Source organism: Trichoplax adhaerens, genomic scaffold (genome assembly GCF_000150275.1).
Source record: "Trichoplax adhaerens TRIADscaffold_1 genomic scaffold, whole genome shotgun sequence".
Classification (NCBI taxonomy): Eukaryota; Metazoa; Placozoa; class Uniplacotomia; order Trichoplacea; family Trichoplacidae; genus Trichoplax; species Trichoplax adhaerens.
Genome location: NW_002060943.1, coordinates 3,112,459 through 3,138,322, shown reverse-complemented (window position 1 = coordinate 3,138,322; position 25,864 = coordinate 3,112,459). Strand labels below are relative to the sequence as shown.

At 33.1% G+C, this 25,864-nt stretch overlaps 5 protein-coding genes across 5 annotated transcripts; 3 read left to right on the top strand and 2 right to left on the bottom strand.

Annotated features, from left to right (window-relative positions):
* Positions 1-443: 443 nt before the first annotated feature.
* TRIADDRAFT_19854 (uncharacterized protein) lies at positions 444-974 on the top strand (the record flags this gene model as incomplete). The annotated part of the gene is made up of 1 exon (XM_002108539.1): positions 444-974. One exon carries the CDS (start codon positions 444-446, stop codon positions 972-974), a length of 531 nt encoding a protein of 176 aa, XP_002108575.1.
* Positions 975-5,784: 4,810 nt separating this feature from the next.
* TRIADDRAFT_18429 (uncharacterized protein) lies at positions 5,785-6,606 on the top strand (the record flags this gene model as incomplete). The annotated part of the gene is made up of 2 exons (XM_002108538.1): positions 5,785-6,160; positions 6,377-6,606. 2 exons carry the CDS (start codon positions 5,785-5,787, stop codon positions 6,604-6,606), a joined length of 606 nt encoding a protein of 201 aa, XP_002108574.1.
* A 4,086-nt stretch (positions 6,607-10,692) lies between these two features.
* TRIADDRAFT_20085 (uncharacterized protein) lies at positions 10,693-12,461 on the bottom strand (the record flags this gene model as incomplete). Its single annotated transcript, XM_002107731.1, has 3 exons — positions 10,693-10,909; positions 11,071-11,106; positions 12,277-12,461. 3 exons carry the CDS (start codon positions 12,459-12,461, stop codon positions 10,693-10,695), a joined length of 438 nt encoding a protein of 145 aa, XP_002107767.1.
* A 1,841-nt stretch (positions 12,462-14,302) lies between these two features.
* Positions 14,303-17,040, top strand: TRIADDRAFT_18570 (uncharacterized protein; the record flags this gene model as incomplete). Its single annotated transcript, XM_002108537.1, has 6 exons — positions 14,303-14,400; positions 15,053-15,190; positions 16,047-16,140; positions 16,318-16,422; positions 16,606-16,744; positions 16,871-17,040. 6 exons carry the CDS (start codon positions 14,303-14,305, stop codon positions 17,038-17,040), a joined length of 744 nt encoding a protein of 247 aa, XP_002108573.1.
* Positions 17,041-17,764: 724 nt separating this feature from the next.
* On the bottom strand, positions 17,765-25,683 carry TRIADDRAFT_51611 (uncharacterized protein; the record flags this gene model as incomplete). Its single annotated transcript, XM_002107730.1, has 33 exons — positions 17,765-17,870; positions 18,070-18,146; positions 18,234-18,324; positions 18,416-18,528; positions 18,620-18,674; positions 18,773-18,810; positions 18,889-18,949; positions 19,009-19,094; positions 19,179-19,289; positions 19,390-19,456; positions 19,559-19,711; positions 19,838-20,034; positions 20,113-20,166; positions 20,251-20,342; positions 20,436-20,617; positions 20,698-20,756; positions 20,998-21,215; positions 21,328-21,442; positions 21,558-21,622; positions 21,691-21,756; positions 21,866-21,989; positions 22,450-22,581; positions 22,655-22,720; positions 22,854-22,931; positions 23,012-23,089; positions 23,198-23,350; positions 23,422-23,489; positions 23,580-23,773; positions 23,883-23,993; positions 24,142-24,183; positions 24,491-24,619; positions 25,118-25,203; positions 25,564-25,683. The coding sequence occupies 33 exons, from the start codon at positions 25,681-25,683 to the stop codon at positions 17,765-17,767; spliced, it is 3,387 nt and encodes a 1,128-aa protein (XP_002107766.1).
* Between the last annotated feature and the right edge of the window lie 181 nt (positions 25,684-25,864).

Genomic DNA, 25,864 nt, shown 5'->3' with positions numbered 1-25,864 from the left:
GATGCAATTATTACGTAAGATTTTTTCCAAATTTTGTTATTGTTTAAAAATAAGCAATCAACATCATCAATATTGATCAGATAGACTAAAAAGTACTCATCTTGTTATCTTGACACTTAATTATTGTACTAAGAATAAACAGAACGGAAATAATGTAATCCCAAGATGCGTAACTACCGCATCTTGGACAATTTTTCCACCTGTTCTTTTTGTAAACAATAGTAATTACAGCATGAGTTTAATAAGAGAAAGTTATATTTTATTGGTTTTGGCATACTATAATATGATTTATAAATTTATAGACTAAGTCAAATTGTTGCTGTTAAAGACGTAATCGATTGTAACGATTAATCGTGTAAAATTGACTTTGTACGTTAAAGAGGATGATGGATGACGATATTAAGATTGTTATTGTCGGTGATTCTGGAATTGGAATTAAATCGATGATTAAAGCTTACTGTGCGCGCAATCCATCGAGAATTTTGGGTAAATCATTACGTATAGGAAGTGAAGATACTTATATTCAAGTTCTTTATAAGCAATATAGATTGACGTTACTGTGCTGTGAAATATTAGATGGAAAAGAGCACCAAAAGAACAAACCTATCTGTTATAAAGGGACCGATGTTGTACTTATTTGTTTCTCTCTAGCGTCACTAAAGTCGTTCATTCATGTTATCAATAAATGGTATCCTGAAACCAATCAATATTGCCCAAATGGAACTAAATTTGTAGTAGCTACTATGTCGGATCTACGTCGCAACGATCAAATTAAACATTACAGCAATATCGATAATGATATCATAACCAGAGAATTAGGCGATAATTTAACTCGTTATTTTAACGCTGATGGTTATTTTGAATGTTCGTCGGTATCTGGAGAAGGTTTGAATGATCTATTTCATCAGCTTATTGACTTTGTCCTACAGAAAAGAGAGCAAAAACGTCATGGAAAACTTTGTACTATATTGTAATTTATCTAAATATAAATAACGAAAATATTTATTGCAAACTAGTTGATTTTGCTTCTATACTACATACCCGCAAATTTTTAAAGCTCTTCCGTCTTATTCATGACTATCGATGAGCGCTAATTTAAAGCTGGAAAATGATGGAAGAAATCCTAGATATCTAACAAAGTTAAGCTACGCTACCGGTACTTGGTTTATAATATTGTAGACGATATGGAGCCAAGCTATTTAATCCGTGATAAAAATCTGTTGTCATAGAGAAACTATTCTCGTACATAACTATACAACTATATTTAAAAGGAATTTTTGCTTTTACGAGTTGGTTATAGCTTATCATGTAGAATTATAACTGTTAAATCATCTATTTGAACTCAAGATTAACTGCAGCTGGGGATGAAAGTCGAGAAATGATTGAAAAAGGAAGAATAAAAAGATTTTGTTACGATTAACTTGATTATAGCTGATAATATGGCGATGATAACTAACGTATAACTTAATTATGACTCATGATAAGGCAATGATAACCATTCTATCTGATTGACGGTTAAGATCAACTACCTTTGAGTGAATGAAAATAGAGAAAAGAGGATTATGTATTGCATAGCTCGATTACAGCTAATAATATGGTAATGACAACTTTTCTATCAGATCGGTAAAACTGCCTTTAAGTGAATGAAAGTAAAGAAATGGCTGAAAAAAGATTTGTGATGTATAACTAGATTATAGCTTATGATATAGCAATTATATGAACTATTCTATTTGATCTGTGGTCAAGATTAACTACCTATGAGCAGGTAAAAGTCAAGAAACGATTTGAAGAAAATTTGCCTTATATTACTTAACTATATGAGCATAGCTTATATATAATATGGCTATTATAACTATATCATCTAATCTGTGGTCGAAATTGACTACAAAAAAATGAGTAGTAGTGGCTTAAAGTAACCGAAAAAATTTAAGCTTGTAAACCTTGGTTATGGCTTAAAATATGACACTGATAACTATTTCATTTAATCTATGATTATGATTGACTATTATTGCGTAAATAAAGTGAAAAAAAAAACGACCGAAAAAGATTTTGCTTGTTATAACTCGATTATACCTTATAATATAATGAATATAACTACTCCATCTGACCTATGATCAAGATTGACTATAATTATAATTGAATGAATAAAATGAAAAATTGATCAAAAGAGCGATAACTTAGAAGAACCTGACTACTACAATGTCATTTAGATGTAATATTTAGCTGTAGACTATAGCACAGATACCCTTTCGTATCCTATATTATTTCATAAAAAGTCGAAAATATTTAGTCCACAGTTACTGCGAACACTTTTAATTAACTCCTATTTAGGAAGGAAACTCTGTAGTCTCTAAGCTATTTATCCTACAATACCGTGCCTTCACACAGGAAGCCTTACAAATAATCCTACTTGTATTTGGAGGCTTATTGATAGATAAATATCTCGCCATATAAACGAGCAAGATACGAAACATTGATAATAATTCTATTGATTTAGAAAAGTTGCAACAGTTATCATGTAAGTCTGCTCATGGGTCATTCAAGGTAATGTTGGATCCACCTTTTTCTTTCAATTCGATATTATCCTAAGTATGAAGGAATAATTAATTCAAAGCAAACGATATCCAAAATGTAGTGTAGCCCCCTCAATTGTAGGAAATCGCTAAGTGATATTTAATTTAAGTAACAATTTGTCATTGAATTTTGATCATTATTTGCTTCGTTTAAATTCTACGGTAACTAGGTCACCATAAATGCGTATTGGATCTATTTCTCTCTCATAGAATAGCTTTGAGTAATAGTGTGTAATCACTTTTCCAACACTATCGGTAACATTTTGCCCGGATGCAATTTGTAAATGGAATCAATGCCCATAATTTCTTTTTACATAATGGATTTAAGCAACGTTCCCGCTGAATTTTGATCCTTAAATATGTTGAACATGAAAATCGCAGTAGTGATGCGGATAATCCTGCGATATTAAAAGTCAATCTTAATACATACTGGCGCTCTTTTAAATAGAAATTGTACGCTATAACGGAATGGAAGTGATTCATTGACTGCTATCGGCAATCACTGGTTTCAATAAAGTCGTTGCTGAGAGAGTTTTAATTTAGAATTTGCAGATGGTTTATTCCTAGAAAGCTCTTGTTAATATGAATAGTATAGCGATGACATCAATTTGCCTAAGGGTATCGTCGAGTGGAATAGACAATATCACCGATCTGTTAAATAGAATACAATAAACATTGCTTACAAGTGAGCCAAGATAGAGCTCTAGGATGAATGTAAGCTATAGAAATAAGGTGGCTAAACTTGTTTCTTATTCACTATGTTGTTCACGAATTGGCCAACTGAAAACTTTACTACGCCAGCGATCGAGGTTAGCCATTTATCCAGCCATGGCCTGCTTTCATAATAAAAATTAACTCATAATAACACGAATAGATTATTATCATATTATTTTTTTCATCCATATAGCTAGGAATTCTTTTCACACGGAATATAAATAGGTTATAACGGTATGGTTATTCTCATCTCCATTTGAATGAAAATTCTTTCTGATTGGATCCAAATAACAATTTTGATGATCGCACTGAGCTGTCTATCCAAACTTTTGCCTGCTTTCGTAAGAAAAGTAGACGAAAGCTTAGAATAACATTTCTTTCATCCATTTGGCTACAAGTTCTTTCAATTCTCAATTAAAATGAATAGTAACATAGGTGATCAGAGTTCGATAATGAACTAAAGCTTTGTCTGCTTTCGTAAGAAAAGTAGAAGTTTATAATAACATAAACAGGTTATCATGATATTGTTTCTTGGGCTGGAAATTCTTTTTATTGAATTCTAAATCAATATAAATAATGTCGACAGTTAAGGTTAGATATTGAACTCAAGCTTCGTCTGCTTTCACAAGAAAAGGAGATGACAACTTATAATAACGTGAATAAGTAATCATGACATTGTTTCTTTCATCCACTTGGCTGGAAATTCTTCTAATTAAGTTATGAATCAAGGTTACATAATTAAGCAAATTTTGCTTATTTTTGTGAGAAAAGTAGACAATAATCTATAATAACATGAATATTGAATAGGATATCATGATAATGATTCTTTAAGGGAGAACTTTTTTTATTTGAGTTATAAATAAAGATCAAAGTTAGATATTTGACTAAAATTTGCCTGCTTTCGCAAGAATTGTAGGAGATGATTAGCAGTATAATAGGTCATTCAAGATATTATTCCTTTAACTAATAATTCTTATTATTGAATTATAAATCGACATGATCAAGGTTCGATATTGAACCAGAATCACCTGCTTTTGTAAGAAAAGTAGACGGTAACTTATAATAGGTTATTCTTGATATTGCCCCTTTCGCTGAAAATTCTTACTGCGGAAATCAGAAGGTCAAAATTCTTATTATTGAGTCATAAGCCGATAGAGCAACAATAGTGATCAAGATTAGATATTTGACCAGAATTTGCCTGCTTTGGTAAGAAAAGTAGAAAATAATTTGTAATAGTTCATTCATGATATTATTCTTTTAGCTAACATTCTTATTTTTAGGGTTCTAACTCGATAGAAGAACGGTAATGATCAAGGTTAAATATTGATTGAAATTAGCCTGCTATCGTTAGAAAAATAGACGATAACTTACGAATGTAATAAGCCATCATGATATTGTTTCTTTAGCTGGCTATTTCTCTTATTGAATAATAAATCTATAGAATATCGTAGATGATCAAGGTTAAATATTGAAGCAAGGTTTGCCTAGTTTGACAGGAAAAATAGACGGTAACTTATGCAGCAATAGATCATCATGCTATTTGTTTCTTGATTGTCAATTCTTCTTATTAATTGTAAATTACAGATCGACGGAACAAGATGAAAGATTAAGGTTAGATCTTTGACTAGAATTTGCCTGCTATGGTAAAAAAGAAGGCGATCAATTATAATAGGTGATCATGATCGTATTTCTTTCATTCATTAGGCCGGAAACTCCTTTAATCAAATTATAAATCAACACGCATTACAGATCATTTTTTTCATCGTTGATTACCGGCATTCTATTGCCATGCAATCAATTAGAAATGATGGCAGACTGAGCTTAATTTCTACTTGTTATAGAAATTGGACAGATAGGAAGACAATAACTTGTCATATCATCTGGTGGTTGCCGAATAATTAACCTTTTCAACGGCATTCTGGAGTTCATAAAACATGCGGTAACAAAGCATAAGCTTATTGAATGGAACAGCTTCCGATGCCGCCACGATAAAGCCTATTCATAATTTCACCAGGTGTGGGCTATTCTAGCCTACTTTATACAGGCTAAAAACGAACCTAAAGGCATAATATACAGTTATAATGGATTCAACCCGATGTCTAACTCTTCAATGCTGTCCCAAGTGATTGATTATAATAACCAACACGCTTGTGGTCTTTTGTCATTCAAGATGGCATCAATAGGGATAAAATGGGTAAGCAAAACTATTAAAGTCTCTTCATTTCCTTCTATTATCCTCAGCAACCATTAAACAACTTGTAAACTCCTATTAAATCATTCTACTTGAGTTTTCTTTGCGCAGTCTGTCATTCCATTTAGCAGTATTACCAGTCTCTGCCTTTATTGCATTCAGATTGAAAAATTTCTCATAGGATCAAAGTGTTGGATTGCGGTACATTTTCTACCTATATTGATAAGCATTTTCAAAGGATATTCAAACTATTCCTATCAAACTGATTTACTTTAACTCGATTGATTCTCTTGTCGATCTTTCATAATGACAAAATTGGCTATCAAATGCCTTCTCGTTGGCGATAATGGTGTAGGTAAAACATCTTTAATGATTACACATGCTGAGAATTCATTTTTGGAAAAAGGTGAACTACCGAAAGCTTATCGCGATTTCCACGTTAATATGGGGTATAGTAAATCAAAACAGATCGATTTACATTTATGCAATACACTGGATGGAGAAAAAAATGAACCTGTCAATGCCATACGTTATAAAAGCTGTACTTTTGTTGTATTTTGCTTCTCCTTGGTATCACCAGATTCGTTGGAAAGTATTCGAGAGCACTGGATTCATCAAATCAATGAAGATTGTCGTCATGTGCCCAAGATATTAGTTGGAACAAAATTAGATCTACGTAACCGTTACCAACAACAACCTATCGAGAGGAATGAAGAAGAAGAGGAAGAAAATGTCAAGGTAGAAGTAGAGGATGAGGATCAAGATGAGTACCAGGATCGCTACCAGCAACAGTCTATAGATGGAGAAGAAGAAGAAGAAGATGTCAAAATGGAAGTACAAGATGAAGATCAAGATGAGCACGAGGATGATGATCATCATGAGACCGCTTCTGAAAAAGAAGACAATAGTAGTGGCCAGGTTGTTAGTAATGGTCATAATCATGTCAAAATAAATTATGTTACCACCAACATGGGCAAGGGTGTAGCCGATGAAATTGGAGCTCAATGCTATCTTGAATGTTCATCATTAGATGGAGAAGGACGTTATGAAGTTTTTGATCAAGTCATTAAGATTGCAATAGATCAAAATAAGAAAGCCAATCACGGAAAAAGTTGCAACTTGATGTAATATTTCTCAGCTCAAATGATTGTCTATGAGGGTTGAATAGTGTAACTTAAAAATAATCGAATGAGAAAAGAGAAACCAAGCTGTTCTTACTTTCCCCTACCGCTTTATTTTCTATCCTGGCAATTCAATTACCGTTATAGACTAGATATGCCAGTAGTATTTGATGCTAATCGTTCAAGATAATATGAAACTACATTTGAAATTGGTTCATTAATATTTAAATAAGTAGGAGTGATCCATTTTTTAAAAGGACATGATCATAAAATGGTTTTATTTAGGTACTAAGTATCTTTTCGTATCATTACATAATCCACATATCTAAAATGAAATGAAATATATATGAAACTAAAAATTTTTCAATGAATTAAATACTTTTAATCTTTTAAGGTAAAATAAGGAATCATAACTATTGTATGCGCTAAATGATTCTAACGGAAAGAAATAAATTATCGTAATTTATGCTTTGAATGCATTATTTTAAATTTCTTGCTTTGACCAGCATGTCTGCCATATTATTCAAGTTAAGTTGACCTTTCATTATTTCATGATTGTTGCGACTTCCAGTTCAAATCGTTGTCAAGTTTAGCAATCACTTAATTAATTCATATTCAAAAAAATAGTTTTTATTATGTCAAATCACCATGAATGGTGATGACGGCAACATATCCAATATAGATCCCCATTGGATGTCATGCTGATTTTCGATATATCAAGAAAAGCCTTGTAATGCAATCATACTGCTTAATTAATAATAATGAAACTCGATTAAAGTCATAGATACTTTAATTCTATACTACTCCCAAAGTATTTCTATCCATTTTGACTCTTGTTCTATTCATATTCATTTTTGTTACTGTCTATCTCGTCATAAAATAATATTCTCGTTAAAATAAATGATTTAGCATAAATAAAATAATATTTGCTATCAAATCTGAAGTACCCTGTAAACCATTCAAAAACGCATGCATGTCCATACTTGATACTTTATAATATAATATAATAATTATAATTCGTAATGAATATAACCCATGTAGCAATTATGCATAGTGCATAGTCTGTGTGCTAACATGTTGTTTAATAGGCAATAAGCGACAACGACTGTATCGTTTTAAAATTATTTATCAAATAAACTGCTAGTCACCGGTGAATATGTTACAGCCAGTAAATAAATATATTTAGCGAATTTTATTTATAATGGTGATTGCATGTAGATTTGATATTTACACCTATAATTGCCATATCTGTCTTTTACTAAAGATGTAATCAATTCATTACTTGATAGCTGTTGATGTTGGTAATTCATTACTGAACTCTTGACCAAATACTATATGGAAGTACTTACCTAATTAACTTATATAAGCGGCTTATGATGATAGAAGCAATTATGCTCAGACTTGGAATTTACATCCGAATTACCAGATCTTTCACTACAGATACAATCAACTAATAACTTTATAACAGCTGTTGATGAAATACATTACAAGTCACGAATTATTTTATTTAAGCGAGCTATGTTTACAAGAGCAGTTGTATTTCCATTTAAAATTTACACTTATGTTGCCAATTACCATATCTTTTACTACAGATGCAACCAATTAATAAGTATAGGCTAACTGATGTTAGCAGTTCATTGTAGAATTGTTGACAAAATACATTACAAGTCACGGATAGTAGTTGCATTTCGATTTAAAATTTATACTTATGATGCCAATTACCAAATTTTTTACCACAGATACAACCAGTTAATAACTTTATAACTGCTGATGTTAGCAGTTCATTGTAAAATTGTTGATAAAATACATTATAAGCCACGGAATATTATTTTAAAGTGAGTTATACTTACAGAGAAGTTGTACTCGTGTTAAGATTTAAAATTTATACTGATGCTGCTATATCTTTTCGCTATCCAATTTACAGTACTAGTAAAGAGATCAAAGTTTTCAATTTGGCACTATTACAGCCATATTATCGCTATCTATAATTATAAAGACTATGATTAGATTGATATCCAGACACTGCTAATACGATGTATAATAGCTATCTAATAATAGTGATATTACATTGTACAATATCATAGAATTGTTCCCTTACTTTACCATCTTACTATAGTCACTACGCTAAAGATTCGCTCGTGAAGTGAACAACTACTGTACGATATCAGTTGATAGGCATTGCTACCACTCTTAAGCAGACTGAATCTATTCCATGAATGGTACTAATTAATTTTGATTTTAATCACTTTATAGTTACAGGAACCAAGCGATGGTTTTAGAAGTATTTATCACTTGATGATCGTAAACTGCTGAAGATGATCAGATAACGTATGATTATAGGTGGACACAAATTGGGATTGGAAATAATTCTCAAAGTATAACTATGGAGTAACTGTATTGCTGGGAAATTGCTACATCTTTTGACTATAGACTATAAATAAGATCGATTAATGTCAGTAGCCCGGTCATTGCTAGGATAAGTAGCTAATTTGAAGCCGAATTATGCGTGCTAAGTAAATTGCATTCAACGGATTAATGCAATGGTGATAGTCGATATACGCTTACAAGTGCTATGATGTTTAAATTCGAAATTTAATTGCATAGCAATATTATCACCTGTCTTTTTCCTATTTTATTACGGCCCTTTAAAATGCTTATAAATCAATCCGCAATTATACAGAATTGAAAGGGTGAATTTTTTCAAATCAACTGAGTGGATCTGGATGCTGCTCATATCATGTGTTGTGCTAGCATCATACGCCAGAATTTTAAATGTTTTATCATTATGCTACAGATCATAGTACTAATCAAAACCAGCAAAATTTTGGTACCATACATGATGCTAAGTGAAATCTTTAAGTTAGTCATGGAATCTATTATCAAATCTTGGAGATTATCATTGCAATATAGCCTGTACTTTTGTAAGTGACATGATCTACTAGACGAAAAGTCGAAGGTCAAAGACTTCATTACAGTATTACAAGTACACAAATTTAGTTATGAAATAAATTCTTTGCATATCAACTTGGTTACAATTTCCTATTGGTCTGATCATAATCGATCACAAGAGCGAGCTTCTAGCAATCTAAAAGCCCATATAGGTATATTTGCTTGTCTAGTTTATAACATTGAACTATCTTATTTGGCCGAGCTCTAGGGATGTGAACATTTATTTCGAACAAGTCAACGCTATAAAAAACCCTGAAAATATTAAACTGTAATATTAAAAGTAGTTATCTTATGTATGACTTTTAATTTTATGCCACGTACGTAAAGCATCATTAGTGATAAATCCTGATCAAGGACGTTCGCTGCTTAATATAAAGAATTAATTTTTCAACTATTCAATTACTTTTCATAAAAATAGCATAACATAATGATACGAAGTATATTGATAACAAGTTGATTTTCTTACATTTCCATAATGTTGAATTCTTGATGTAGGTATTTTACTTTAAAATTGACACCTGTGCGTAGGTTCGTTCAAGGTAGTCGATTAGCTTAGAAAGATATTTAGCAATCTTACGACCGCTGTAGGAACTAGAGAAATATTTTTGGTTGGTCACTGACTGACAATTACTGCGTATAGTAAAAGTACGAAAGCTACATAAATGCAGTAGTAGAAGCAGATTGTCCAAATCTACGACGCCTTTAATCATTCCACAGTGTGGTGAAATCAAAGCCTAATACATAAATATCACTCTTGCACAAGATCATATAATATTCATTTAATGCGTTAAAAACATGGATATGACGTTTTGGTAATCTATAGTACAATTCGATTCATCGGTTATGAACAAATGCTACATACATGAAAGGTATGTCGAATAAATAAAGCACCGTAATCGACGGAGAAGTTACGAGATGTAATGGAAGCCTTTCTATCGAGCTCTGCTACTTAATAGATAGGATTATATGTAACACAAAAAATTGTAGAACTATTGTAACGTTGGTTAATCAGAGCACAAATGCAACGTCACTAATTGGAGTAATACTTAAAACTACAATTATTATCCGATAGCAAGCATGCTATAGAGACGCAACATACTATCCATAAGGAAAGATCATTTGGATATTGTAACATTAATTATGATTATAGAGGTGGCTGATGGAATCTTGTTTCTCTGTCCTTATTGGAAGCGTACTTTTGAAGCATAGCCATGATTTCATTATCAAATTCAGTAGGTACCGATTTCGTTCCTATGATCCAGTAATAAAGTTCCCATTCATTGCTAGATTCATTAAGGAGTCTGTCATACTGGTCCAGCTGTTGGTTGTCCATTTTATGTAGAAAATGATGGGCAAAGTTGCTATAAATTTACCGAAGAGCAAGAAAGGCGGATTAGTAGTTTTATTAGATCCTTGCTATTATTACTGCAGTTTATTATAGGTTAATTTCTATGGAGTCGATTGATTGCTAAGTAATTTAAACATTATGTTTTTTAAGATATTGTCACGATCAGTGATTTACCTTAGGAGTAAGTCATTTTCTTTAATTCCACGTTTTCTGCAAGCATCCAATGAGAACATTGAGTATTTGATTGATTTAAGCTGTAGTATATCGATGCTTCCTTGCACACTACCATAATGCTACGGGATCTACTACAGTGCATTGAGGTACTGAATGTTGTCAGGGATTACTACCAGCTCATTTTTGCACTTGTTTTCGTAATCTACCCCCTATTTTTACCTTGGGTATTTTCAGCCTGGGGAGAAAGTATAAAATTAGCCGGTAGTAGTCCCTGATGTTGTACAATTGATTCCTGCAAGTCTGTTTGCAGGAAGGATCGTACTATAATATGTCTTGAATCTAGCATTACATGACCTATCCATTCGTAAGCAAGTATGTAGAACTAGCTGTTGATGTGCTTTATATTATTATTGCACAACGACATTGAGTCTAGCTTAGAATGTGTATCAGGCCAATTCAGCATGTACCGAGTCGAGTTCAGACACTTTCAGATCATAGGCGTCTATCCCCATGACTTTCCATAATTTTGTGCATGCTAAAGTTCAAAATCTGAATCGTCCTAACGTGCAAGTAATACAGTATTTTTTCCTCAAGGATTGCCAAGAGCGCATGGATAAAACAGAGAGCGTTGCCTTGTTATTATTGCACAACAACATTGAATCTAGACTAGAGTGTGCAATTGTGCAAGTAATACAGTATTTTTACATCAAGAATTGCTAAGAGTGCATGCATAAAACAGAGAGCGTTAACGGTCTTGTTATTATTGCATAATAAGATTGAATACAGTATTTTTACATCAAGAATTGCCAAGAGTGCATGCATAAAACAGAGAGCGTTGTCTTGTTATTATTACACAACAACATTGAATCTAGACTAGAGTGTGCAATTGTGCAAGTAATACAGTATTTTTACATCAAGGATTGCCAAGAGTGCATGGATAAAACAGAGAGCGTTGTCTTGTTATTATTAAACAACAACATTGAATCTATACGCAGTATTTTTACATCAAGAATTGCTAAGAGTGCATGCATAAAACAGATCGCGTTGTCTTGTTATTATTGCATAACAAGATTGAATCTAGGCTAGAATGTGCATGGATTGCTTTGCTTTACAGTGGTAACTATTGAATTATCATAACCGATCGAGGCATAGGCAGCCATATCAAGTATGTAAAGAAGGATAGATGCAAAATTTCATTAGCTTTACCTGCTTTGGTATAAAAGTCTTGCTTTCCGTTTGCTAACCTCTTCGTCTACACGTCGAGGGTAAGTCAGTTCTGGCCAATGATGATGATGATCATCATCCACTTGCTGTGATAAAAATCGACCATTGATGCATGGCTTTGCTAATCTACCATGCGATAGAGTTCTACAGTAGATCAAGGATAACATTTTGCTTCTGTAGGCCATTTTTTGGCGTCTTTGCAGTGGATGTTGTTGGGCAAGTTAATGGAGGCTTCTTGTAGAAGATCCTGATGAAATGGTAAGCCAGCGATGCTTGCTATGGTTTGGGATAGGATACTGTAGACGAAGGAGAAGAAGAGATGTTCCCTCTATGTTGTAACCCTAATAGGAGTCGATATTATATACTGAGTAGTATATTGTAATTCGTAGAAAGTGTCATGATGGAAACTGATCATATGCCAGTCAAGATTACAAATAGGGTAGTGTTCCATACATGTTTTCATTTCCATACTAATTGCATTATGGTAGTCTCTTGAATGCATACTACACTCACTATCTCATTCAGGAGTATGATTCGCAGTGAAATCGACTCAGCAAGACGACAGGAATGGCGATCTAACTGCAAGTATTCTCTTCATCAATCATTTGCTTGGCCATCGCCTCCGATTACGTTGGCTTGCAGCTGCTGCCTGTGGGTGATCAATTTGCAGTGGCTAATTGGCATTTTATTCCGTCCCAAGTGGGCCACCAACAGCCAAATCAGGTAGCGATTGTAGTAGAACAACTGTCTGTCATGTCTAATGCAAGTTGGGTTGATGTTTCCAAATTGGAAGCGCGATCACCGATCAAGCGAAGTCCTCCAACGAGCACGAAAGGTAAAATGCATGCATGGATCATGGTGCCATTGATCCTGTCCATAAATTGTAATTATGTTCATGATGATTACGATGAATTGAATCTCTATGCAACAGTATTGAATAAGACAGTCTTGGCTAAAAGTGCCATTACCATCGATTGTAGCCAGTAGAAAAGACATCGATCCATCCAAACGATTCAACACGGACCATGGCATAACGATGTCGAAGATACAGTATCCATATGCACTAGTTTTCTTGTTGCATAAGGATAGAGGTTGATGAATCATCAATCAGTCCTAGTCACAGCACTAGTGTATATATATATAAAGTATTCTCACCGGTTAATAATGCAATCCTTAGTAAAATGATCATCAAACACTACAATCGTAGTACCTCGCCAGAATTGTAGCCTATCAAAAATAAAGTAAATCCACCCTATCAGTCGCAACGATGTAAACAACTTGCTCCATTCATCCTGTACAACAACGATCAAGGCAAATAGTCAATACGTGCCCAAATAATCTTGATCACCAGTGATATGGCTCAATAGGATATGTATGCACTTGTATAGGTAACTTTAAAGAAGCGCGCAGTTGGAGACTAATAATAAGACTTATAAACTGGACCCTTGGCAAGACGCTGTCATGGATAGAGCTGACGAATGCATTCACGCACTGACAAATGGATAAGCAATGCATGAAGACAGTGTATTGGCTTGTATTGCATCAGTTTACCCTTTTACTATCTATTCCATGGTGTCCAACGATTAATTAATAGTGTGTGTATGTCCTGTTTTATACGTTCAATCGGATCAAGACATTTTTATCTTTAGCTTTGGTCATAGTCGCCATGACCAAACTCTTCTGGCTGTAATGCAGTCATCATCGTTGCAATCACTTCGATCTGTATAATGTGGTTAATCTTACTTGACACGACCAGTTAAATCAAAGAATTTTTCTCTTTAGCTTTATCATAGTCACAATGATCAAATTCTTCTACTTACTAGATCGTTAGTACTGTATAAATAATATAATTAATCATAAGCGTAATAGTAACAATTGAAGAATCATGATTGCAAACGGAACAGCAATAACAATGTTTATTGACGTATTTATTTCAACAACATACTGTATCTATACTTGTTAAAATCCAACAATCTTTCAATGTAAAGGACGAAATGACGACGAGCCTATGCGGACTTACTTCTACATTGGATTACTCATCACAACCTTTGCAATCATTGCTATTGTGATGCGAATACTCTACTTGACATTTCCTACGTTAAAAGAGTAAGTACTAGATCCATGCATAGAAATAATGGAATGAAAACATCAGTGGTTAGCATAGATATAGAGTAATAATAAAATAGTATGCAATGGTAGTATCAAAATAGCCTCGAATGTATGCTCGATGCCTATTTCCAATAGTTGCTAATAGTCAATAATTTCTATTGCATACATACCTACAGTATAGTGAATGAGGAAAGAGAGTGCTATCGATCCAGATGTGGTTGATCAATGGATTAGGATAGTAGTGATGGGGAGTAGTAGGTAGCTTGCATGATCGAAAGGTACTGTAGAGATCATCATCATCAATAAAATCTTTCTTAGTATCAATGATATACTGGCAATTAATCAGGCGATAATGCTGCCTTTCAACACTATGCTTGATTAGATTGTAATTAACGTGGATAAAGGCAGAGCTAATTTGCTGTAGTTGCAAGCTTACTGAACTAATGATATATAACTATGACTGCAATCAGTTGATACGATGATATTATTCTCATCCAGAATACGGCTATGAATTTCAGATTTAATGTGTTATTGTAACATGCAGCTTTGTTATGTTGTTAATGTCCCAGATTGGAAGGGTTACTCTATTGCTATTCTACAAAATCCATCATCATAATCAAGCTGTTGTAATATCTTTTGTATATTATAGGGAAGATGCAATGCAGCTAAAACTACCCAAAAACCTTAATGACACAAAGCAGCTTGCTTTATTGTTGGAAAAGTATAACCACCAATATTTTTATCATTTGATCATCATGTTTTGCGGTATATTTCTAGTGTATCCTTTGTCATCGATATCGGTTTAATTTTTAAATCATGACATTATGGTGAAATTTCTTTGTTAGGATATTCAGATATAGTTAAGACTTAGATGATGAAACAAAATATTGATATTCGGTATACACGTAGTGTAGTCTTAAAGTAGCAAATTATTTGTTAATTATAGCACATAGATGTCTGCCAATGATGCCAAATAGTAAATGCACTTTTACTGCTAATTTACTTATTTTGCAGTTGTAAAGTTTGGTGGCATTGATTTGTAAGTTTTATTACAGTATAGATTTACCATAAAATCAATCAAAAGGTTCTAGTTTAATAATGATTCTAATAAGCTCAATCGGTAGTGAATTAAATTCATCCAAAGGTTCTATGACGTCAATTGTAGAATTAGTAAAGCCGGAATAATAGTTTACACTAGGTAAAGAGACCTGGAATAGAGACAAAAAATAGTCTAGATTAACTACTACCTTATTCAAATGTTGAGCTTGCATTGATCAATGATAATACGTCTTGCGAGTAATTAGTTTTATCCATAATTTACTTAAGAATTGTATGACCGTACTTTAAAGGAAGATTCTTGACGGATCTAGGACTACTGTATTAACTTTCTTATTTTGATACATTATTTATATAATTATTGGAATATTGACATTAAGGCAGTGTCTCAGCTTTTTGATGAACGATAGTAGCTATGAAAATATCCAAACTATGGACAACTCCTTTTACCAGTAGTAAAGCGCTTTCGTTAATATTGCCAATATTGATACCGTTTAATTCTACATTTATTTATCACTCTTATCAATTGTACGGATTTCTCTGCATACAGTCCGAATGTTTGCCTTATTTCTTTAATTATCTGCCAGCCTACAAGCTTTTACAATTCCAGGGACAATATTTCTTGTAATTCTTTCCGGTTTTCTATATTCGTTTCCATTGGCTCTCGCTATAGTTTGCACGGTAATTTACCAAACTGTTATTATTGCTATTATCGTTCAACACAAAGTATTGTAATATATTTTATACTATCATTCAACAATTATTCTTAATTTCTAATAGCGCTAGCATCAATTTTATCATTAATAGATTCATTCTGTTATTATATTATACACTAATTGTTGTAATGTATTGTGATAGTGTTCGGCTTTTGGTGCTACATTTAGCTACTTGCTATCCGATGCTTATGGTAAAAAGTTGTTAACTCGTTATTTTCCTGAACGTATAAATAGTTGGAATACGCAGGTGATTCATGCTAAAGTATTAGTTTTTGATAACTCGAAAATTATGATTTAAAATTACAGACTTGGCTACTTTAACTGTTAGTTTAATGGCTGCTGCATGGATCATGTTGATATCATGTCACAGACAGTATTGTTACAATACTGTGTATAGTATATTAAAAGTATCATTTTTTTTGTTACTCAGGTACAGCAACATCGAGAACACCTGTTTAATTATATTGCATTCCTTAGAGCTACTCCTTTTATCCCTAACTGGTTCATAAATGTAGCTTCTCCGATTGTTGGGGTACCACTTTCTCCCTTCTTTTTTGGCACCTTAATCGGTATCAGTATATTGACTGGATTGTTAATATTTAGACGTTGAAATAGCGGTTTGGGATTCTAGCAAAACTTGCTCAGCTCAATAGCATCCAATTTATTTCTGATATCGTCCCTTAATGTTTTTGTAGGTGTCTCGCCATTATGCGCTATGTGGATCCGAGCGGGTACTACACTCCATCAACTGACGACTACTCGCGACGCCATTTCACCTACTTCTGTCATAATTTTGATTGTATTTGCTTTGCTGGCAATATTGCCTGCGATTTACAAGAAAAAACTAAGAGAAAAGTTAAGCTAATTTGCTTTGCCTAACTAGACTCTGTTGTCATTATTTAAAAATATTACATTAGCAAACATATACCACCGTAAGTTGGACTTCTCATATTGAAGATTTTCGATGTACAGTCGCTGTTAATATGGTATCGAAAAATTTATCGTTTATTGGAAATTTATTGTACTGTATAAGGATTATTTTATTCACTATTTCGTTTCGTTGCATAAAACAAAAGACTACGAGTAATATTGCGCTTCTGGTCTAGCCAGATATTTTATTGTGCTGTTTCAGTTATAAAACGTTTTCATTGCGATAGTAACTAGTTCGTAATGAGCGTTCCTTTAAAGGGCAATTTTGTATCATGATAATAGCAATAAAAATTTTATTACGCAAGCAGTTCCTTACAACATTTTGCTTTACGCAGAGTAATTTAAATCTTAAAACCATAACGCAATTTCTATTATCAAAAATTACTATCCACATACAGAGATAAATAGCAGATTCATTCATATATCGATTAGTAAGCGTGGTCGATAAGACATTGCCTAGAAATAGTATTACATGAGATAAATCGTCGCAACATAGAATTGATTTAGTCTGTATAATTTTCATTATTTTATAAACAATTTTGAATTCAAACCTTAGTAACGGGTACTTAAGAATTGATAGGTACGGTAAAGGATTTATGACGATTGAATCATAATCGCAATGCCATATCAAAAAAGTAATAAATATGGCAAGATGTTAGCTAGCTAGCTTCCATGGTCGCATCGGGCATAATTTGTTCAGTTGGGTTTAATCGGAAACATGAACGATATTTAATAACACAGTTAGAATCTTTCAGCTTACACATACTATACATCCAGGAAAGAAGATAGATTTGTACGATTACATACTATTCTAAGGTGCAACATATTTAATATGCATTGTATAAATCGTTTACACTTGTATTACACTACTACGGCATTAAAAGGATACAATTGAGCCATTTCAGTAAAAGAATAATACAGCACTAATTTTTATAGATTTAGAATACAAAATGTGTTTGCTTACTAAACATCAAGCAATCTCTCCTCTGATGAAGAATCGGATCTTTGCCTTCTCGCATATCTTCGCTTGTATGCCACAATCTTCACAGGTTAGATAAGATACGTAAATTAGAAATCACGATCGATTACTTGGAATAAGTCCCAAAAAAAGTATAATGGAATTCTTACCCGGCCATAAATAAATGAAAATAACGTGAATAATAATATAATGTAAAAGATCGTATAAGCCCACATTCGTAATATTCGTTTTTTCCTTGCCCTTGAGAATGAAAGTAAAATGATGTTGCTGTATGGATTGGTTATTAAAATATTCACAAAAAATTAGTGTAATCCTGGAAAATGTGCTGTACCATTCTTCTAAATCCTTCACATATAAAAATCGATTACGATAATTTCTCGGCAGTTCGAATTGCGATGGTGTCGGAAACAGTGTTTCATATAGTTCAATGAGTAGCCCCTTAATCTAGAGAGCAATATTTAGATTTCTAAAATTTATTTAAATAGTTTTAAATAGTGACACTTTGGCTAATTCTGCAATTTAAAAAACTACTTACCAAAATAGCATTTTCGTGTTCATGGTCAATATCATCATTCAGACATATAAATTTTCTTAACAAATCAATACAGGGAAAATGTTTCAATGGTATGTATACCCATTCATCTACGACAAGATAACATTCAATGCTACAACATTGCTAAATTCTTACTTTCTGTCTCTTCTGATTGAGTCTAACTGAATCATAACCTGTGAGAAGATTGGTTTAGTACGTTAATATACTGAATAAATGAGTAACTAGCTCTTAAAATAGAAATGAATTCTCACTGTTGTAACATTGTTGCGGAGCATTTTGAAAGCTACGTTTTCGTCGTCAACAGTTTCAAATCTGAGGAAATAAACTTAAATTAGATAATGATTGCGGTATCTCTATGAAAATTTACTTACTTGTGCTTGTTTGTAGGCGTATAACTTTCATTAATTAAACTAACAATTGGATCGCAGCTCGATATAAGTTCCAAAGTAATTGGAGGCTAAGAGACGATACCAATTTCATATTACACCTAGATGCTTTAATCACAAACACTACTGCTTTTCGAACTTGAGAAGTTACTTACCAACTTTGCTTCAAAATACATTTCTTTAGCTAATTTTTCAGTTGACGCTGTCGTAGACATATTTAAAGCCACGGAACAGTTAATTAGCGTCTTTTCTACATTCGATAAAGCCTAGCAAGTGATGATAAACATGATGTAGTTTAAATCAATAATTTTCCATTATTTTAGTAATGACATTAGTTCTAACAATTCTTGGTGAATGAAAAAATACCTGGAATGATACAGGCAACGGAAGAATTCGGCTAACCAATGTACGCAACTCTCGATCGGAAAGTACCCTAATTATATTATTTAAGTTATTAATTTCTGTCAATTTTACGAGCGAAATAGCTTCACACTTCAGCTATTGTAAAAGATATCAGCAACAAATTATGATATACCCTGAGTTGTCCGTATCAATGTCCTTAAAAAACTTAGACACATTTAATTCTTCCATTTTGCCCATGATATAATAATAGTAAGAAAATGAGAATTGCATATCGTCTGGACTCCGAAGACGGTGAGCGGAAGTCTTTTCGAACTCTTGCGGAAGGCTGCAGAATGCCATTTATTTATAAATCGTAACTTACAGAGGTGCTTAATTATCGACTTAATAGACAATGACATTATTACAATACAAAATACGCACTTCAATCGGTCATTTATCTACTAATACATACACATCATGCAGTTCCTGTAAGATATCTTTATCCATCATATGGGATATATGGGCAGGAATTTTTCTGACCACGTATCCAAACATTTTGTTGTAAATGCGATTAACGTGCTGCAGAGATCCTTTAAATGCCTCTAGTAGCTTTCGACCAATAACGGGTTTAGGTCTGAGCTGTTCTATCGCTTCTAATTTTTCTTTCGTCTATTCAGAATGTACATGTAGAGATTTAATAATATATCGAAAAAGTTTTATTTACAATGACAATTGACAGCGTATAACCTCAATCAAACTATCGAACATTCTTTGCTTCTCCCAAGGAAATGATCCTCTACCCTAGTAATAAATATAAGAAAGAAATGGACTTATTGCGATATATATACTAAATTAAAGAAGAAATTCTTGCAATAGCTAACGAACAGAATAGCTTAAAAGGCGACGAGGGGAGGAATGAACTGCCTTTGACTTTCTGGGTTCGTTGACGTTTCTTTTTTTGTCTAGTCTAGCCTTAACTGTTATCGTGTACAATTGAATAATATATAATTTATTTATTCAAATATAGGTTAGAATATGTTCAATTCGGATTGTATTGCATGCTTTCTTACCGTATGAAATTAACAATTGAGACTTTCTAATTTCATATCCTTTGCGTGTTAAATAACCACTATTGTAATCATTTTTCAGTGTGATTAAAGAGCGATTGAGACTGGTAGAGATATCATCAAGGTCGGATATGGTAATATTATCCCAAGAAAGACTTCTAGGCGCTAAGCTTGGTCTATATCGCCTGTGAAAGTAAATTGACAGCATAGCAACAATTTTATATGAAATGATTACCGTTGACAAGTCTTTAAAAGTAATAATTACTTTAGGTTTGGGTTATCTTTCCAAAAGTTTTGCATGGTTAAGGAGAGAGTCTTATTCGGCTAGAAAAAAATTACAATTTAGGTTTTACAGAAATAAATTATTTACAACAATATTACTATGAAATGATACATAATAATATCCGCATTCACCTGGGCTGTATAAAAAGATTGAGTCGGGGAGTGATATACTTGATTTAAATTCACACTAAATGTAAATTGAAACTAGCAGGGTTGTAAAAGAATTAATAACCAACTTGATATAATTATTGCCTTATAACAAAACTGCAATCATGAATACTACCTTTCGCGTTGCCGTATCAGATGAACTCACTAAAGTAACTTTAATTTGTGTGTCATTACAAGCCATTTTGGAAGCTTCATAGAATAAGAATGTTAAAACTTTAGCTTTTTCGGAAACAACAGCAGTTCGAATTGCGCAACTCTTTCCGTCATATTCTGCGTCGGTAATTGTTGCATACTGAAAAACTTCTGTCAAATTAATATACATAGCTTCCAATCCTAGTGGAAGAATTGAAATTCAATTCCTTACTTTGATAGTATAAAATTTAATAATTATATAATTTTATTTCGCATTATTTGGAGTTTTAAGGGTGTAAGACAGCATACTAACCATGCGGGACAATAACTGAAGTTGTAGTATTATGCAAATCCACACGATAAAGCATAGAGTATCTGGCAGTTCCACAGTCACCACCATCAAAGCCACAAGATGCTACATCGCAAGACTATGATAATAATTACAAAGAACGATAACGTGATGTAATTAATTCAAATGTATTCGCACTGCTATTTTAGTTCTCAAGAAATCTCAGATTGGATATAAATATATATATATTTAACCTGGTCACAGTATTTATCTCCAACCCAGCTATCAGCACAGCCAAGATTACAATAACTGATTATCGCTATAAATTTTTTAGAAGTTAGTTATCAAATTCCAGCATTATTTCCTTATATTAAGGTTACTAGTGACCTGGTTGGTGAAGTCCTGCATTTTGTCCTATGCCGTGTAATGTCGCCTGTCCAGCTTCTGTTCCACCTACGAGTTACCACAAGAAGTGAATATGTCGTTATTACTCAATAAACTAGGATTGATTTGATAGTATGCAATTATAATTGCAACACTGAAAAAATTTACTGAAGCAGACCTAAACAATCTCCTCCATCCCAATCGCAGGATGAGGTATTGCAAGCTTTATCACAATAACCATCTCGGATCCAATTTGGAGGACAGCCCTCATTGCAGTTAGGAACGGGCCATGTTAGGTAAATCTATGTTAAGGGTACAAAAATGATACGCGTATTATCATCAACATTGTCGAGAACTATACGCGCAAAAGTGAACTCGGTTTACTTTTTGTCCATTTGCATGAGTATAAAAGTCATCTGGCCAAACAGGTCTTCCAAAAAACACGTCATCATTTAGATAGATAAATTTCTTAGACAATCCGGGTATTCTATGAATATTACTCTCTATAGATGGTGAACTAAAGGATGGTAAGTGGCTGCGGTTGAGGTAGATTTGCTAGAGAAACGTCCGATATAAAAAAATTGTTAACATTCTAATTTCGATATCCGTAGGTTCTACTATTGTGTATATATATAAGCAGTGTTAGTATCATTATTAACGATTGATTTATTTGACAGTCAGTTACTGAATTACAATTTTAGATATAATTAGTAATCTGTGACTGCATCATTTAATAACGAAAGCTGAACACCAGCTTATCACCTCATGTGTAACAATCTGGACACGGGGATTTTCTAGATTTAACCAGCTAGGAATTTGTCCATTTGTAACAATAAAAATCTTGCGAACCCATGGTGCATATCGCTCAACTGATCGTATCGAAAATCGTAGCTCCTATATCAGTTATGAAATCCAAGGTTATAATCTAGAAATTAACAAATGTTGTGAACATCGTAAAGTAACTGACTTGGTTATCTGAAAATCTGTTTGAGGCCATGTTGATATCTGGATCGGCATCATTGTCATCACCGTCCTTACAGCATAAGTCGGTAGATGAAATTAGTGTATACAGGACAAGAAATATGTATTGTAGTCATTCAGGATGAGAATGAAAAATCCGTATCGTGCGGTCACAAAATATACGATAATCTGAAGCTAATACTAACCGAAATAGAGCGTCTTGGTGCCCAGACCAGGTAGGCCTGGTATACTTTTATTAAGTGACCATTAAATTTGATCAATTTCTAGTTATTTTGTGAATAGTAGAGTATTTGAGTAAAGATAACTTTAAGTGATACATTCTATAAGGAATCGATTTACTCACGGTTTCGCTAAGTTTCGATCCTGAATACTTTTCTGATAATTCAACTAAAATAGTGCCTTGAGTAGCGTATGCTTTAATCTATTTTAATTAGAAAATACAGTTTACAGTAATTTATATGGACCATGAATGTTCAATAATATTAAGGTTTTATTAAATTAGCAATCAATATGCGACGGTTTATTTTACCTTTGGTAATGTCTCATTTCTTAAATATTTTTTTAGTATGACTTTAATTCTTTTTCTTAAATAGGTCTCATCCATTAGATATCGAATCGGAAGTCCAGTAACCAGAATATGGCGCTCTAATGCGACTCCAAGAGGCTCAACTTTGTTAGATGTCTAGAATGTTATAAAAAAAAATAAAGGAATATCCGGAATGCTGTATTATTCTTAACTGTCACATTAGTTACCAGGTAAGCCTTTGATACTGCTAATTGCTCATCGTGCATTTCGATTTTAGACTTGAAAGCGAAACGAACTAGCATCAAAATAATTAGTCATTATTAGTTTTAGAGGAGTAAAGAGAGTATCTATTAATTTTATTGGAGCTTAGACAGATATTAATTACCATTTTCTACTTTTTCAACATCTACAGCGTAGGATAACTTTTTATACATAGCATTGGTAACATTGGCAATCCAACGAACTGAGCTCAAAGACTCGTGTAGTTCACGTATTGATAGCAACGTTACATCAGTGGCTAGCTGAGATCCTTCTAATACGATGATAGTAGAAGGGATGCAATTGACAAAAGAGCACCAGCTGTTGATAATAAATTTGCATTAGTAGGCAGTTTTATAAAAATCGAATAAGTAGTATTTGTTTCTACTGGATGGTCTTTATTTTAAATTAGTAAATGCGAAAACTTTACCTGGAAGAATTTCCACTGCTTGCGGTTTCATGTTTATGGCTAATTTCAACAACCGTAGTATCTGGTAGATACTTTGCACAATCCCCCAAAAGAGTAAAGTTGCGTAATTTACTACAGTACATAGGAATAGTTTGACCGTTATTCTAAAATATATATTTCAATACTTACAACTTATTAATAGGTTAGAAATGTGATTATGCAGGAAAATTATTATCTTCCATCGTACGGAATATTAAAAAATCATTGTTTCACGTATTACCTAAGATCGATGTTCTTGAGATGAGGACATTCCTCGTAGAACCTGAAATAAGAGTATACATAATACCGTATCATAAATATGATGCTAGCGCAGATACTGAAATTTAATAAGAAACGTTGATGTACAGGTTTAATAGGAAAAGTAGCGAGCAGCGATATTTCTCGAAGTATGCATGCAGAGTTGAAATGCTTGATACATTGTACCGTATGGATTATACAACATCCAACGAACACAATTGAACTCACTTAATAAGCTGCCAGAGTAGAACACATAATATAAGCACGCAATAGTTCGCGTAACATATTATAAAAAAAAATTAGTTAATCCTTATTGGTATTACTGCAGTTACATGTTTATTTGCATTTCTTGAACTTCCTGTTGCATCTGTCTTTTAATAGCGGTTAATTCGCGAATTAATTTTGGATCAGAGCCATTTACCCATGTGTATACGACATCGATCGGCATAGGAGTACATATCCTATTAAAATTAATAAAGTACGTAAAATTTCAACTCTATTTTATGCTGTTACGGAGAAGGGTTACATCCACTTGCAATTTAATCGCAATTAGTGTTGTCAATAATATTAATGTACTTTGTTTCATAATTCAGTAAGCAGTAACTTATCTAATAGAAATTATACAGTCCATAACAGTTTATCGATGGCATTGATTGATTAGCGTAAAGTATACTCCATTCATCATTTTAAAATAACTTTGCATAGTAAACCATGTTATGGCTACATTATGTATTGGTTCTCTACCGTTAGCCCACATTGCTGATGAAGTAGTTAGCTAAGTAAGTTTCTTGCAGCAACTATCATTGTATCCTTTTCGTCTAATTATTAAGCAATGAACGCATAGCAGCAATCTTTACAATAATATTTTAAAGCTGTAAGTATGGAATAGCAAGACTAGTCAAAGTATCATGATAATCAGGCTACTTATTAAGGCATCCAAATGCAAAATTGGACGTTACCTGTCTTGATATGATTGGCCTGCAAGATTGTCATAAAAGCTATCAAATGTAGATGCATACTGGACCTTACTCCATTTTATTGCCAGCTTGAAGATGAAAATAATAATATAAGATTAGGTATAATCATTAAGCATAGCATTAGCAATTTGTATGTTGTACTCAGAACAAATTTTAATTTTAATGAATGAATTTCTGGATCAGCGTGAAGATTTATAATTAGAATAATTGGCGTCAGCTATTGTACAGTACAGTACAGGACAAAGTGCCAAGAGTTAAGCTATTGAAAATGTAGTCCTGTCATGGTCATTGATTACATTCGAGCTATTTACGAAAGGTTCAAACTGCTAAGAAGAAAACAGGCAACATTACCATAAAGATAAGCAATGAATAGAACAACCCTCCTGTATCTATGCTAACTATGATGAGTAATCATTTCATTTTTTTACCTCACCAAGCTCGAATGAAAATATCAATGCCAGAATAAATCCAACAATGGACAAGGTGATTCCATATCGAGACGACAAGCAAGAATAGATGTGTCTCTGAATAGTTTTAGTCAAAGCCATCTAGTTAAAACATATTACTTCAGTCTATCTTCCAACTCTTGACGTGATGAGAATAAGAGGGCATAAGGAATGTCTAAAATTTCAGTGAAGAAAGTCAGCCATTTTTCTCCTTTTATGCAGACATTGGGCTGTTTGAAGACCGTCGTCCCTTGTCAGCTCAGCAGCTTTCGATACCTGCTGC